The sequence below is a fragment of the Dryobates pubescens genome, chromosome Z (assembly GCF_014839835.1).
Source record: "Dryobates pubescens isolate bDryPub1 chromosome Z, bDryPub1.pri, whole genome shotgun sequence".
In the NCBI taxonomy this organism is placed as follows: domain Eukaryota; kingdom Metazoa; phylum Chordata; class Aves; order Piciformes; family Picidae; genus Dryobates; species Dryobates pubescens.
Window position 1 is genome coordinate 89,781,252 of NC_071657.1, and position 16,774 is coordinate 89,798,025.

The 16,774-nt window shown below is 39.0% G+C and overlaps 1 protein-coding gene across 1 annotated transcript in view; it reads left to right on the forward strand.

Annotated features, from left to right (window-relative positions):
- SPEF2 (sperm flagellar 2) overlaps nucleotides 1-16,774 on the forward strand; it is a 93,497-nt gene that overhangs the window by 6,406 nt on the left and 70,317 nt on the right. The window contains 7 exon segments of the mRNA XM_054177824.1: nucleotides 1,192-1,444; nucleotides 3,292-3,464; nucleotides 3,622-3,757; nucleotides 7,617-7,696; nucleotides 8,584-8,800; nucleotides 13,793-13,981; nucleotides 15,137-15,324. Of these exon segments, the coding sequence (XP_054033799.1) occupies nucleotides 1,192-1,444; nucleotides 3,292-3,464; nucleotides 3,622-3,757; nucleotides 7,617-7,696; nucleotides 8,584-8,800; nucleotides 13,793-13,981; nucleotides 15,137-15,324 (1,236 nt within the window).

Sequence of the window (16,774 nt, forward strand, 5' to 3'; positions counted from 1 at the left end):
TTCCTATGTACGCTTGTAAATATAGTCTGCTTTCTCCAACTGAGTTTAGCCGTGTTTCTTACTCTGTGGGGGAGCTAGGGCCTCTCTCAACTCACCACATAAAGTTAGGAGAAGCAGTTGCTTGTGGGTGCTTTGCCCTCCCTGCAGGGTGTTTTCCCCCTGGGAGACTGAGTCTGTTCCACTCCCCCCTCCCTGCCCAGCTAGGGTATAAAAAGCAGGACATTGCAGTCATTAGGGGTCCTTTTTGGCTCCTGCCTCTCCTGGACAAGAGCTACTGCAGCTGCTTTCCTGCTCTTCTGCCATGTGGTTGGGCCTGATCCTTTTTCCCTGCTGCCTCCGTAACTCTTCAGAGAGAGTCTGGTTTTGTATTCTTGGTTTTTTTGTCCCCTTCCCATCCATCCTTGTTCTTTGCCCTTGTGAACCTTACCTGTTATTGTTATATATATATTGTTTAAAGAAAACTCTTTACCTCTCTACTTCCAGGCCAACTCCAAATTACTGCCTGGTGGATTTGCTCCTTCCCTTCCCTTTCCTTTTTTTTTTTTTTTTTTTCCTCTCTGTTGGGAGGGAGGAGGGGGGGAGCAGGGGAGAGATTCTCAGCCTTGCCCCCATCTGAGCTCTGAACTCCCAGTTAAGGCTCAAACCACCACAGTGATAGGTTGGACTCGATGATCTCAAAGGTCTTTTCCAACCTGGTTTATTCTATTCTATTCTATTTTGTTTTATTGGAGAAGAAATATGATAAAGTATTGTGAAGGTTACTAGATCATATAAACTTTTTAAAAAATAATTTTCTGTATCTTGGCTGGTTAGTGCTCAAATGGATTGATACACAGTATAGAAACTTCATACTAACTGTACTTCTTGTGGATGGTATACAGTTAGTTGCAATTGGGAGTAAGTTTTTGCTGTCAGATACATTTTATGTCTATATATGTCAAGATTTATATAATCCCATATTCTCTATTTTTGTGCAAATGTTATACCTAATAGACCAACACAGGTACAGGTACTGCAGTATAAATCCTAAGCCAAAATGTTTATTTCATTACTTTAAGGAAGTCCTCTGTGTTTTTTCTTTCCTCCTGTCCTGGTACAAGGTAAATGTCACGGTCGTTCTTATTGCAGCAAGTTGGAATTGAAAATATGTTTGTGTTCTGATATTTGGTTTTGTTGTTTTTAATCATACAGGGTTGCAAATGCAAAACTTAACAATTTTTCTCGCCTGGAGCCCACACTTCACCTCCTTGGTGTACAGTTTAATAAGAATGTGGCCCAAGACATCATGACAGGACAGCATGAGGCTATAACAAAGCTTTTATATGAATTGTATATTGCTTTAGAAAAAAAGAGAAAAGCCAAGAACACTGGAGTAACCATGGAAGCAATGAGATCTGCAGCAGCTGCAAATCTTAAATCTTTTGAAGGTGGTTTACACCGAGAGGTAACTATGTCTATTTTGTATAAATATATAGGAAAAAAAGGTAGCGTATCTCCATGTGCTTTGCAAGCATATTGCATGCTTCCCCTCTCCATGTTTTAAATCTCTTACTCAATCCCCAAAGTTTATATGGAAAAGAAGTAATCCTTAGTTATGTTTTATATATAGACAGTGGGATTATCCAGTTTATCTGTAACACATGAGGTTATTGATCGTGTGTGTTTTGCATTCCCTTGTGTTGGATCTTCTGTGTTAGGTGTTCTGTTTTTAAGCATTCTGCAGACATATATATACACATATAACAGCAAAAGCTAGCAGTTGTTCAGCAGCTGCTGTTTGATCAGTAGTCATTGCAGACTGCTTTCAGTCTGAATAACAACTTAGACTAATTTCCACTTCAGGAATATATTTATAACTGTTTTGAGCTTTGTGCCACAGTGGCTTGGTTCCTTCTGTTGCACATCTCTCCATATGTTTATACTGCACTCCAGCCTGCAATAACCACATGCTGAGTAATATGAGAGGAATTAACAGCAGAAAAAAAGACGGCGTCTAAAAAGAAGTCAATATTGATGTAGTAGATTCTGTTAAGGGTGTCCTTCTTATCTTCAGTCTGAAGCTGCGCCAGGGGAGGTTTAGGCTGGATGTTAGGAAGAACCTTTTCACAGAAAGAGTTATTTGCCATTGGAATGGGCTACCCAGGGAGGTGGTGGAGTCACCATCACTGGAGGTATTTAGGAAGAGACTTGATGGGATGCTTGATGACGTGGTTTAGTTGATTAGATAGGTTGGACTTGATTATCTCAAAGGTCTCTTCCATCCTGGTCTGGTATATTGTATTGTATTGTATTGTATCGTATTCTATTCTATTCTATTCTATTCTAATGTTCAGCATGTGCAAACAGTAAGTACCAAACAGTTGAAACATCCCTTCAACTATAAAAGGATGGCTTAAAGAAGATGAAGCAACTATCTGCTGTCAGTAGATGGCTTCTAAATGACATTTGAATTGTAGACTAGTATAGGTTGGAATTGGTCTCTGGAGGTCACTTAATCCACTGCTGCTGCTGCTCTAAGGAATGTCAACCAGAGCAGGTTGTTCAGGACCTTTTCTATTGTGTTCTGAGTCTCTCCAAAGGTGGAGATTTCACAGTGTGTCTGGGCAAACTGTTTATCACTGTTGCAGCTGGGGTTTTTTTCCTATGTTTAAGCTGAATATTATTATTTTTTTTTAATTTCTAGTAGAATAGAATAGAATAGAATAGAATAGAATAGAATAGAATAGAATAGAATAGAATAGAATAGAATCATTTCAGTTGGTATTTATCATGTAGTCCAGCTGCCTTCTGATTCAGGGCTGAACAAAACGTAGAGTATTTTATTCAGGGAATTGTCCAAATGCCTGTGACACATTGACAGGCCTGGGGAGTTGACTGCCTCCCTAGGAAGCCTGTTCCAGCCTTTGACCACCCTCTCTATAATGAAATGATTCCTAATGGCAAGCCTAAACTTCCTCTGGTGCAGTTTTGAAATGTTCCCATGTGTCCTGTCACTGGATCCCATGGAGAACAGATCAGTGTCTCCCCCTCATTTTGTTGAGGAAGCCTTAGAGAGCAATGAGGTTGCTCCTCAGACTCCTTATCTCCAAACTAAATGAAGTTTGGTGTCATTGAGGTTCTACACACGTTTTTCAATGTTGCTAGTTCTATGTTTCTGAAAAATATTTGACCATGTTTAGATATACGTTTACACAGGAAAACACAGCTTGAAATTGCTCTTGCAAAATGATCATATTTAAATATTTTTCTTAACTGTTTCTGACTCTTCCATTGTTTGATGTTTAATTTTACCATTTGAAAACTTTAATGTCACAGCATGCTGATTTGCAACTAAAGCAGATTTCAGAGCATTTTGAAATGAAACCTAAGGTTTTAGAAGATAAGATGGCTTGTACACAAATTGCAGGACAACAGAAAGTTCAGAAGCAACAGGAGGAACAAAGTGCCCAATACAATGAAAAGTTGACTACTTGCCTTTTATAGACTATATGCATTCTCAAAGACCTTTTCCTTATACCTTAATTGCATTTACTTCATAGATCTATATGCAGTGTGTTAGGGCCATATGGTGTATTTTGTTTCAACTCAAATATCTGAACACAAAATGTTGAATATTCAGTGTCACATAGGAGGAAGACAAAATGAAATAATGGCCAGGGTACGAGCAGACATTACACAGAGCCCAAAACCACGAGCAAGTCACACCACAAAAGCTGTGGAAGACAAAAAATCCTTGAAGAAGAAAAAAGAAGCAGAGGTAACTATCATCTATATTCTTTTAATATTAATGTTGTGAACATGCAAAATACATGATTTCTGGAAGCATTCATGCTTACAGATACTGCACTTGCACTATCCAAAAGCCACTGATACAATTATATGCTAGACTCAACCATTTAAAATTGGGTGAAATATTAATGGTTATGATTTTGCATTTATTGCATAGTAAAATTATTATTAGTAAAATTTCAATGTAAAAGAAAGGTTTTAAAATTAAGTACCATAACTAGGTGCTAAACTAATTGCTGAAAGTATTTTAACTTCTAGGCTACTGTGCAGAGTATGTGAGATAAAAGCATTAATATTTCCTTCTAATTTGTGCATAATTCTGGACTCTTCTGTATCCCACTATAAAAATGTCTGCTTTATCAAAAATGTTAGTAACAGCTAAAATTGATGATAGCCTTCAATCAGACCATGAGATAATGGTGTTTTGGCAATAAAAAGCAAAAAGGTAAAAATTATTATTGCCTAATGCTGAAGACTACTTGGATAGTAATCTTACAGTTCATGGACTGTGTTGTCATAAGGAGCACAAATAGTATGAGTTTTGACAATTGCACAGCAACAGTTGATGCCTTCAAACAAAAGAATCATAATCCTAGAACACCAGGCTGGAAGACACCTCAAGGATCATCTCAACTCAACTTTCCTGTGAAAAGCAGGGTCTAGATAAGATGGCTAAGTACCCTGTAGAGTGTAGAAACATAACTGCTTGAGTAGCTAAGGTGGATAAATTCAACTACTAAATCTTAATTCAGTATTCAGTATCACTAAGGTTGGAAGAGACCTCAAAGATCATCGAGTCCAACCTGTCACCACAGACCTCATGACTAGAGTAGGGAGGACACTAGTGCCCACTGCAGGCTTGAACTCAGGACCTTCCCCATCAAAGGTCTTATGTGCTACCAACTGAGCCACACCGTGACCAATTAGATCATCATCAAGAATATCTCATTTCAAATTCCTGAACAGTGAGAATTCTATAAACCGATAGAGTCCTACACAAAATCAGAATTCTCTTACAGAATGAACAGATGCAAAACCTGAGGATTTTCTTGCTGATGGACATAGAGTTAGGAAAAGGGAAGAGGGGAAAAAATGAAAGGTAGAAAGAAATAGTCTTGCCTTTTTTCTTCATCTAGCTGATACTTAAAATATTCTCAGTGTAAAGATGTCTGTTGTACTGCTAAAACATAAAAATAATTCCCTAATTTTCAATATGCAGGGAAATGAGGAGGAGCAATAACAGAACCCTTACTTTGGACTTCTGGAGGGCAGATTTCAGCTTGTTTAAACAACTTGTTTGGAAAGTACCCTGGGCTGCAGCTCTTAAGAACAAAGGGGTCCAGGATGGTTGGACCTACTTCAAACAGGAGCTCTTGAAGGCACAGGAACTGGCGGTTCCCATGTGCCGAAAGATGAGCCGGCGGGGAAGGCGACCGGCCTGGATGAGCAAGCAGCTCTTGAATGAATTAAGGGAAAAAAGAGGATGTATCACCTTTGGAAAGGGGGAGAGGCAACTCGAGATATGTTTAAGGATGTTGTTAGATCATATAGGAGAAAAATTACAGAGGCAAAAGCCCAGTTAGAACTTAAGCTGGCCACTTCTGTAAAGGACAATAAAAAGCATTTTTATAAATATATGAATAGAATAGAATAGAATAGACCACGTTGGAAGAGACCTTCAAGATCATCATGTCCAAACTATCATCCAACGCCATCTAATCAACTAAACCATGCAACCAAGCACCTGTCAACACCCCCAGCGACGGCGACCCCACCACCTCCTTGGGCAGCCCATTCCAATGGGCAATCACTCTCTCTGTGTAAAACTTCCTCCTGACCTCCAGCCTAAACCTCCCCTGGCACAGCCTGAGACTGTGTCCTCTTGTTCTGGTACTGGTTGCCTGGGAGAAGAGACTAACCTCTGCCTGACTACAACCCCCCTTCAGGTAGTTGTAGACAGCAATAAGGTCACTCCTGAGTCTCCTCTTCTCCAGGCTAAATGCTAAAAAGAGGGGCAAGAAGAACCTCCACTCCTTATTTGACCTGGAGGAGAACATTGTAACTACAGATGGGAAAAGTCTGAGGTTCTAAATACCTTCTTTTTCCCCATTTTCAACAGTAAGGCAGGAGGACTTCAGGATAACTGGCCTCCTGAACTGGTAGATGGGGTCAGGGAGCAGTGTAATACCCCTGAAATCCATGAGGAAGTAGTTAGGGACTTGCTGAGCCACTTGGATACTCACAAGTCCATGGGACCAGATGGGATCCATCCTAGGGTGCTGAGACAGCTGGCAGATGAGCTGGCCAAGCCATTCTCCATCATTTCCCACCAGTCCTAGCTCACTGGTGAGGTCCCAGATGACTGGAAACTGGCCAATGTGATGCCCATCCACAAGAAGGACCAGATGGATAAACAGGCAAACAACAGGCCTGTCAGCCTGACCTCAGTGCCAGGAAAAATTATGGAGTAGATAATCCTGGGCGCAATCACTGTGCACCTGAAGAATGGCCAAGGGATCAGGCCCAGCCAGCATGGATTCAGGAAAGGCAGGTCCTGCCTCACCAACCTGATCTCCTTCTATGATCAGGTGACCCACCTGGTGGATGTGGGGAAGGCTGTGGATGCAGTCTACCTGGACTTCAGCAAGGCCTTGATGCCATTCCTCACAGCAAATTCCTGGCCCAGCTGTCAGCCCATGGCTTGGACAGCAGCACTCTGTGCTGGGTTAGGAACTGGTTGGAGGGCTGTGCCCAGAGAGTGGTGGTGAATGGTGCCACATCCAGCTGGCAGCCAGTCACTAGTGGTGTCCCCCAAGGATCAGTGCTGGGCCCCATCCTGTTCAATATCTTTGTTGACGGTCTGGACAAGAGGATTGAGTTAGTCATCAATAAATTTGCAGATGACACCAAGTTGGGAACAGATGTTGATCTGTTAGAAGACCTGTTGATCTGGAAGACCTCTGCAGAGGGACCTTGACAGGCTGGACAGATGGACAGAGTCCAACATGATGGCATTCAACAAGTCCAAGTGCTGGGTGCTGCACTTTGGTCACAACAACCCCATGCAGTGCTACAGGCTGGGGTCAGAGTGTCTGGAGAGCAGCCAGAGAGAAAGGGACCTGGGGCTACTGGCTGACAGCCAGCTGAACATGAGCCAGCAGTGTGCCCAGAAGGCCAATGGCACCCTGACCTGTGGCCAGCAGGAGCAGGGAAGTCATTGTGCCCCTGTACTCAGCACTGGTTAGGCCACACCTTGAGTCCTGTGTCCAGTTCTGGGCCCCTCAAGTTAAGAAGGATATTGAGACTCTTGAATGTGTCCAGAGAAGGGCAACAAGGCTGGGGAGAGGCCTCAAGCACAAGCCCTATGTGGAGAGGCTGAGGGAGCTGGGATTGTTTAGCCTGGAAAAGAGGAGGCTCAGGGGAGACCTTATTGCTGTCTACAACTACCTGAAGGGAGGCTGTAGCCAGTGGGGGTTGGTTTCTTCTCCCAGGCAGGCAGCACCAGAACAAGAGGACACAGTCTCAAGCTGTGCCAGGGGAAGTTTAGGCTCGAGGTGAGGAGAAAGTTCTTTACAGAGTTGTTAGCCGTTCGAATGTGCTGCCCAGGGAGGTGGTGGAGTCACCATTCCTGGAGGTGTTCAAAAAAGGATTGAATGTGGCACTTGGTGCCATGGTTTAGTAGTCATGAGGTCTTGGGTAACAGGTTGGAACTGATGATCTTTGAGGTATTTTCCAATCTTATTGATTCTATGAGTCTATAATTCTATGATTCCTTATGGTGCTTTAGAAAGTAAAAAGAAACATTAAATCATGTGTTATTTCTTTAGGACATGCGCAAAGAGATAACAAATTTTGAGAACTCTATGGCAGCAAATGCCTCTGCAGTACACAACCAAGTCACTGACAGGTAAGATTTGGATATTATGTTGTTAAAACCAGACAATATCTTACCTCAGGTACCTTTTATCAATACAGACAGCTACATGAGAAAACCATAATGGCTTATTTAGTCTAAGCTGTATTCATCCTTTGAGAGGTTGTCCCACTAGCACTGCAAATATTCCACTCTCCAGAACTGTTACAGTGTTTTTACTTTAGCTTTAGTTGTAGTAGAGATGGCTCAAACTTCTTTCCATTTTTTTTTGCCATGTATGCAGGAAGAAGGGACACAGAGCGCATCTGTTCTTTGTTCTTGTCAGTCATTGAGTCCATAAGGTCCGTTAGACTTGCAGAGAGATGAGAATAGTTGTGGGTGTACATACACAGTAACACATTTCAAAGAAATTAGAAAGGTGTAATCTTTCCCCTTAGACTCATCTATATGTTGATTTAACTGCATGTAATTTGATAGTCATCTTTAGTGATAAATCATTTGCTCGTCTTTAGTTATTGGTACCACACTTAGAGGAGGTGGCACTCATGCATGCTGCTGTGGATGCTTGTATGTGTAAACAACCTGTGCAAAACTGCACTTAGAGTATGTGGATATATTGGAGAGTAGTCCATATTTCTTTAATATTCTGTGAGTCATCCTGATTTCCTGTTTCTGCAGAATTTGGCTTTATACTAGCAATTGACAATTGGTTCAAGTTAGTACTGGAACCCTCCTCTTGACTTAGTGGTTATTGTGGGGCACAAGAGCATTATAAAGTAACCACAGTCTCCACAAAGGGTGCTGTTACGCGTTTGTCAGACTTGCACATAACTTGCACATAACATACAGGAATGTGTATGAAAACACCACTAAGAACCACAATTCCTATAAAGTCTTGTCTTTTTAATCTTTTTCATCAGTGATATACAAGAATCATTGCAAACACTGAAGCTGCAAGGAACAACTCTAGAAAATACAGCACAGACAGCAGCTGAGCTGTTAAGTATTTATTCAGGTGATGAATATATAAAGAAGATTAAAAACCGTTTGGAGGAAGATACGTTTGCTAGAGAACAACAAGAAAAGAGACGACGAAAAATGCTAATAGAACAGTTAAAAGCACATGAGGCTCAAGAGGTAAGAGTGTATGCTGAAGTATATCATCTATGCACAATTAGTAATTAAAAAATAATTTACAGATATTAAGCAGTAACTCTTGAGAGATTAATAAAATTTGGAAGAGATGTAACTTCTTTTTGCCAAGCTTTGTCCTTCCTTGAAAAATAGCAAACGCTGCCTATGCTTTCTTGCTACCTTTATGTCATACTTCATCCTTTTAAGTCATAAAAGATCAAATGAAGGCATCAGAGCTAAGGCTGAACTCTAAATTAGCAAATGTATTCTGGTTCTGCAGACGGTACTTAGTAAAAAACCCATATTTACACATATGTAATGTGAAGTTGTTGATACAGACTGGATCAATTCTGAAATTGTTATGCTGCTGATATGAAGAAATAATCCACTTATTTTGCAGAGCAGAGCTTTTATTTTTTATGTCCTATAGAATGGAAGATATGTCTCTGAAGAATGTCTGTGTTGTGTCTGCAAATGTATGTCACAGCTTTTTTCCCTTTGAATCCTGTCCACACAGCACAAGGCTTTTCAGATTCCTCCACAGATGCTCCTTATTCAAAAAGCATCTCTTAGATTACTGACTTCACAGATCTCCTCTTTCATAATGATTATGTCAAAACAGAACCTTCTAGCTTACTGAATTTTTATGATTTCTAATTATCTTTTTTCTTAGCATTGCATTGTGAGTCCTTAGCATAGGTCATATATGTTAAACACAGTATAGCTGAGCCTGTCTCCGCTGGTGTTGCATAATAGTAGCAGTTCAGATGTGCGGCATCTCTAAAAATGAAAAGTATGAATTTAATTATTTACTTGTTTATTTATGTGTTGGTGTGTTAATGCATGGAGATGTTTTTGGGGTTGCTAAAAATCCATAATTTTGGGGGTAAGTATCTAGAAATTAGATGAGTTCTTAATATCTGTCCCAGACCTATATTCTATGGAAAACACCCGTGGTGGCTTAGACCAAGAGTCTTTCTATCCATGTATCCTGTCTTTGACCTCTTGTTTTGTGATTCAATGAGATTCTATATCATACCTTGTTGAAACACATAGGCCATAAAGAAGTTTTGCAACCCAGTTGTTTGAAATCACTGTAGTCACAAAGCTTGCTCTTTATGGGCAAGCATTTGTGGCAGCCCTAGCACATTCCAGTACAACCCCTGGACCCTTCAGCTGATGGTCACATAGCCTGTACCAGTCAGTGGGGCATTCAGTGGATACTGCAGCTCTAATCCAGTGAAGCCAGCCAGCCAGTGCTGTTGAGGCGGTCTGACAAAGCTGTGGTACAAGCAAGGCAAAAGTGAAAACAGTGTTCCTAACTTCTAGGGAAAAAAAATCAGTGTTGATATAAGAAAAACAGAAGTAATAGAAGGAAAGACAAATGAGCAGTTAACTGGAGCACCAGTCTGCACCATATCAGAGAATCTTTTAGTGATAATTTGGTTGTAAATTAGCAAAGAAAGAGGTGTATGGTTGGAGCTCTGCCATTTTAGCAACTAGATGTTGCTTGACTTCAAGAAGTGTGAAGCACATGTAGGTATTCCGAAAGTAAATATATAAAGTAATTGAAAATTACTTTCTCCATTAGAGAAAGAATTCATAAGCTGAAACTGTAGCTTTCTTGTAGGTATTAGGGTCAGAGTGTTACCTACCTACACTGTGTAAAACTTGGTCATGTGATCATTTAGAATGAAATTAATTTCATCCCATCAGAGCGTTTCCTGTCCAGATGTATGAATCGCTATTAAAAAAATGCTGTTCAAATTTTTGAGTTTTGGCACACTACTAGCTGCTAGATCCTGGGAGAAAAAATACTTCAGAATTACATAACAATTCTCTATGTGGAGTGCAGGGTTACATTGTTATAGTCAGAAGTGGAAAGTGTATGGCAGTAATATGGGTTCATCACAACTGAATCTTTGATCGCCACCATTTCAACAAAGTTCTGGTTCTAAGTGCTTGTTATTTTTAAATGCTCAGTTCAGCTTTTATCTTTCTGAATTTAAAAAAGTTACCAGGAAGAAGTTGTCATCAGCAAGAAATTGAGAAGATGAAAGTGGGAGGGAAATTAATTGTTACTAAATTACAGCTTGTGAACCAAAAAGTTTTTTGTGATAAGCTGGAAGTTTTGGTCATAAATCTTATCACTACACAACAGCTCAGAATTGTTTCATTTGTATGTCAATTAAACAAGGAAATAGAAAAATGGGATACAATAATTAAAACAACATGAAACATAAACACACTAGTTGTTTGGCCACTGGATGCCACTGTTGTCTCAAGTAGGTAAACTGGGGAAAAAATGGTATATTATCCTTTCGCAGTAGATGAGATGCTTTGATTTCCCTCTGGGCCACCTGTTTGCACCATACAGCTGATGGTTGGATATGACAAAATACCACTCCACTATGGTGGTTCCCTTCACTGCCCCATGAATTAGGATTTAAAGATCCATGTTCTTCTGCTGGAGTACTTAATAGGTGTACTAACTCATGATTGAGGATAAGCAATTGCAACTAAAGAAACCAATGAAGGTAATTTACTTGTAAAGAAAGCAAAGTCTTTGCATCCTCTACTCTTCTTTGAAATCAATGAAATACTAAGTCTGAAAAAGCAGTGAAGGGTATCATGTGTCCTTCTATTGTTTTGACTTCAAAATGTAAGTGACAAATGGACAAATTAACTCTTTAGTAGGCAGTACTATTGGAAAATTTTATCACATGAACTATATCAAAAGATGCATAGCATGAATAAGAAATTACAGTACCTATGAAGTTGTCATTACACTTTCTATTTCAGTTGCATGCATGATGATAGTTTGATACAGAATCACACACAGAATCACAGAATCACCAAGGATGAAAGAGACCTCAAAGATCATCAAGTCCAACCTGTCACCACAGACCCCATGACTAAACCATGGCACCAATACAAAGAAAAATAATGTACAAACTGTACAAAATAGAGTACAAGCCAAAGCATTTTCCAAATAAGATCCTCAATTTGTGATAGGCTCTTTAGATATAGAATATTGTGTGCAGATGAAGTACTCTTGGATTAAAGCAGGAGCATCTTGGCCATTAGAATTGCTGTGCAGTTTCATGAGGTTCAGTGCTAGCAATGGGGAATGGCTAAAATTAGCAAGATGTTGAGGGATTTTTATATTGGTTTAGTCTTTTCAAGTCACCAGTATTTAACTGGAATTTACTTCATTCCCTGCAATACTAAAGGGAAAGGAACTCGAAGGTCTCTTCCAACCTGGTTTATTCTATTCTATTCTATTCTATTCTATTCTATTCTATTCTATTCTATTCTATTCTATTCTATTCTATTCTATTCTATTCTATTCAAGATAGGGTAAGTTTTGTTTGAAAAATACTGGCTTCTTCCTAATATCAACATTTAAGGTCTAAATTGATTATAAATAACATTATTCTTATTATTGCAATTAAAATAGCTGTGTTTTGCAGCTTTGTGTTAGAAAACTAATACAGATGTCCTGGTTTCATTGTGTAGCACAGATCTAGACCTCTTGGAAGAGTTCCAGATGTAATGAAGTTTACATAAATTCAACTATAAATGAAAAACTTAATGTGTTCTGCCCTTTCTGTCACACACAGCTAATGGAAAATAATCCAGGCTAAAAGAAAATAGAAGTCATACTTTATTTTGGTTTGGGTTTGATACTGTTAGTAACTTTACATGTTCCTCTGTTCTTAGGAAAATTAATTTGAAATCTTCAAATTAGTTCCCTGTTTAGGTTCTCAAATTTTAATATGTTTCATTGCAATTTTGTTGCATCTGGGAAAACTGTCTGGCAAATCAGAAATTTCCTCTAAAATTCTGCTGTAGGAAGGATATTTGACAGTGAAGCTTGGAAGGCAAGCTGATGCTTTTGCTTAGAGCTCAAGTAGTTCTGGACAGTGAAGGAGATGCCATTAGTTTTAACAAGAACTTTGAAAAGTAACAGCCCACAGCCTTCAAAATGTCTGTGCACATCAACCATGCTTCAAGCAATGGTTTTGAATTACTTCTTACAATACTGAATAGAGGACTCTATTCATGTCCCAGTGAGAACACCTCTTACCTAGAAAATATGTCTTATCTGGAATGGCTGAGGGAACTGGGGATGTTTAGTCTGGAGGAGGGGATACTGAGGGCAGACCTTATCACTCTCTACAATTATCTGAAAGAAGGTTGTAGTGAGGTGGGTGTTGGTCTCTTCACCCAAATAAAAAGTCATAGGATGAAGGGAACTGTCCTCAGATTGCACCAAGGGAAGTTTAGGTTGGATATTAGAAGAAACTTCTTCACTGGAATAAGCTCCCCATCATCTCTCTGGAGGTGTTTGAATGACACACAGTTGTGGTATTAAGTGACATGGTTTAACAGTAGTCTTGGTAGAGTTAGGTAATGATTGGACTTAATGATCGTAAAGATGTTTTCTAACTGAAATGATTCTATAATTCTAGAAGTCTTTTATTTTCCTCTGTTCTGAATGGTTCCTCATATTACCAGCTTCCTGAACGGAGGAATCCCAAGAAAGAGGGAAAAAGTTCAAACCTGTAGAAGAGTAGAATGGTCAAGGATCCAGCAGAGTATGGCTAAGAATAGGTCCTGAAGAAGAGCAAGGATAATTTGGTGATATGAGGAAATGCTATATCTTTACATACTAAAGCAATTATTTGAAATATGCTGCAGTTTCTTTGCACACAGAAAATATCCAAGTTAAAATTGAGTATGTATTCGTACTGAGCATCTCAAGACATATTTAAAATTCACTTTTGTAGTTCTACAATTCTTACAGTTTACAAGAATAGTACTTGTAAATAAACATGTATACTGTTCCACAGTTACGTATTAAATGCACAGGTAAATGCTGTTACATGACTCCATGTGTATTTTTCATATGAGATACTGATGAGTTGTCTGTGAGTTCATAAACATAATACTAAATGCTTAAGCTCAATACTACTAATTTTTCTCTTTTAGGAGGCTTTCAGGGAGGAGCAACTTATTTACAGACTAATGAGACAATCTCAGCAGGAGCGGAGGATTGCTGTTCAACTTATGCATGTTCGACATGAAAAGGAGGTGTTGAGACAAAACAGAATTTTCAGAGAAAAACAATATGAAGAAAGACGGCTGAAAGAGTTCCAGGAAGCTCTTGACAGAGAAGCGGTAAAAGATCATTTGCTCCTTGAATTGCTGCAGGACTGATACAATACCTTCCTTTTATTAAATAGAATTTGTGTTTTAAGACTTTTCTAGGGAAAGTGTGGTTTAATGATAAATACATTCTATTATCTAGGTTTGAAGTTAGGATTAGTTAGTAAGGCATAAACTGAGCATCTTAAAGTCTAATTTTGATATTTTCTTCAAAATTATTTTTAACTTTGTAGGAAAATATCTCTGTAAGCTGAATTTAAAAGTCACTATCTTGCAGAGGCAAAGTAACAAAAGACAATGACATAAAATCTTGTTTCAAGAATCCTGTTTTTCATTTCCATTAGATATAATCTGTTAACATCCATTTCTGACAAATGCTGGAGGAGTTTCACTTGTAAGTGCTAATTTTTACTTTTGAGCTGATAAATAAATTAAAAGGACTCATAGTCCTGCGGCAAACTGCCAAGTGTTGTGCTCATAGTGGGCCATAATGTGATGATAGAAATCTTCTTTTGTTCCTACCTAAACCAATTAGCAATTCCAAATCCTCCAACACACCCAGAGTCCTATGTAATCAGCAGCTTTAGCTATGCATTATGACATCTCTTTGAAGTATGGTGTTGGCCAAAAGGAACACACCATCACAAGGACTACTGGTAATTTTCTACAATGATGGTGAATATTTCTCAAAGAAATAATAATATATATTATCAAATAATAATATCATAATATCAAACTATTTACAGATAAGAATATTGTAAGTTAATTTAATTGCAACATATTCCAAACAAGTGCTCCATTGAGGGTTTCAGTGGAACTAAGGCTTTAGCTATGCATCTGCACAGTTCTGGAAGAGTAGACAGAATGACTTCATGTTTCCTGCCCCCTAAGCACTTAAGATGTTCTTAATGTTTCTGTCATAAAAGTAGTAATATATTCCTTCTTAATTTAAATATATTTTAGCACTTAGAAAGCAAAAAAAAAAGTAATTTACAGAATGAATAAAAATTTTACATTTCTCTGAGTTAATCTGCTTGCTGGCAGTCCAGTTCTGCTCTATTAATCTCTTGACTTAAATGAGCATATTCCTTTTTGTTTCCAGGACAGTACACTTCTGCATTTTCGTTTCTTTACAATTTCAAATTTACCCTTTAAAAACATTTCTAGGCTCTTGCAAAACAAGAAAAAATTGATTATGAAGAACAAATTATCAAAGAAAGAGAACGTCATCAGAAAATTTTCATTGAAAGAGCCCAAGCACGTTATAAAAAGCATTATTCTATGTGTTGGGAGGTGATTGGCCAAATCATTGATTTGTCAACAAAAGTAGGAGAATATCGTCTACTGACAAACAAGTGAGTATGGTAGCTATTAGGAACAAATAGTAGCTGTTAGCTATGTTTTAGACATCATTTTCAGACTGTTTTAAACACAATAACATCTTGTGTAGATTCTTACAGGACAGCTCAAAATAGTTTATATGAGAAAACAATGATGCTACTTTAGTGTGAGGATTCACTGATGCACAAGACAGCATGAACTGGTGTTATAGCTTTGCCATTAATTTCTTGAAAACACAGTAACTTGAATCCTTAGGAGACAAAAATCCAGAAGTTGTACAGCTTGTAGAACTACTTATTCCCTTTTAATTAACAAAATTCCATAGTTTAAACATTTGAAACTGAGTGGTGCTCATCTCATTGTAGATTGCTCTATAGCCCAATAAGTAGCTGATAAAATGGTAAATCTAGACACAATTTGGTGATGATTTAATTTCTTGGTCTGACACAGTCATAGTTCAAGTGTAAGCTAGTATCACATTTGTGTTTACTGAGTGATGCACTCTATGTACAGGTATTTGATATATCTCTCTAAAGTATGCATATGAAGATTCTATCTACCTTTACTGACACAATAGGTATGCTCTGTCTGTCATTCTGTGCACTTTGTTGTCTGTCTCACTCATGAGCTAGCAAGGCTCACCTAAAGGTCTTCAGACTAGGTTCAATGAGGGAAGGGGAAAAATCTATGCCTTGGGACTGGAGGAAAGCCAGTGTCACTGCAGACTTCAAAAAAGGCAAGAAGGAGAACTCCAGAAACTGCAGGCCAATCAGTCTCACCTCCATCTCCAGAAAGGTGATGGAACAGCTCATTCTGGCATAATCTCAAATCATGAGGAGGAAATTAAGGTTATCAAGGTAGTCAGCATGGATTCCCCAAGGGGAAGTCACGTCTGACTAATCTGATAGCCCCCCATGAGGGCATGACTGGATGGATAAATGAGGGGAAGGCAGCGGATGCTGTCTACCTTGACTTGATGAAGGATTTTGGCACTGCCTCCCACAGCATGCACATAGGCAAGTTTAGGAAATATGCATTAGATGAGTGGGTAGTGGAGTGGATTGAAAACTTGCCAAAAGAAAGAGATTGGAGGGTTGTGGTCAGTGGCACAGAGTCTAGCTGGAGGTCCATAACAAGTGGTCCAGTTCTGTTCAATATATTCAACAATGACCTGGATGAAGTGATAGAATGTATCCTCAGCTAGTTTGCTGATGACACAAAAATAGGAGGCTGTGACCTGGATAGGCTGGAGTAACCTGATGAAATTCAACAGGGTCAAGTGAAAGGTATTGGACCTATGGAGAAATAGCCCCATGCAGCAGTACAGGTTAGGGGCTGACTTGCTGGAAAGCAGCTGTGTGGAAAAAGACCTGGGTGTCCTGGTGGGTAATAGCATGACTATGAGCCAGTTATGTGCCCTTGAGACTAACAAGGTCAATGGCACCCTGGGATGCATCAAGAAGA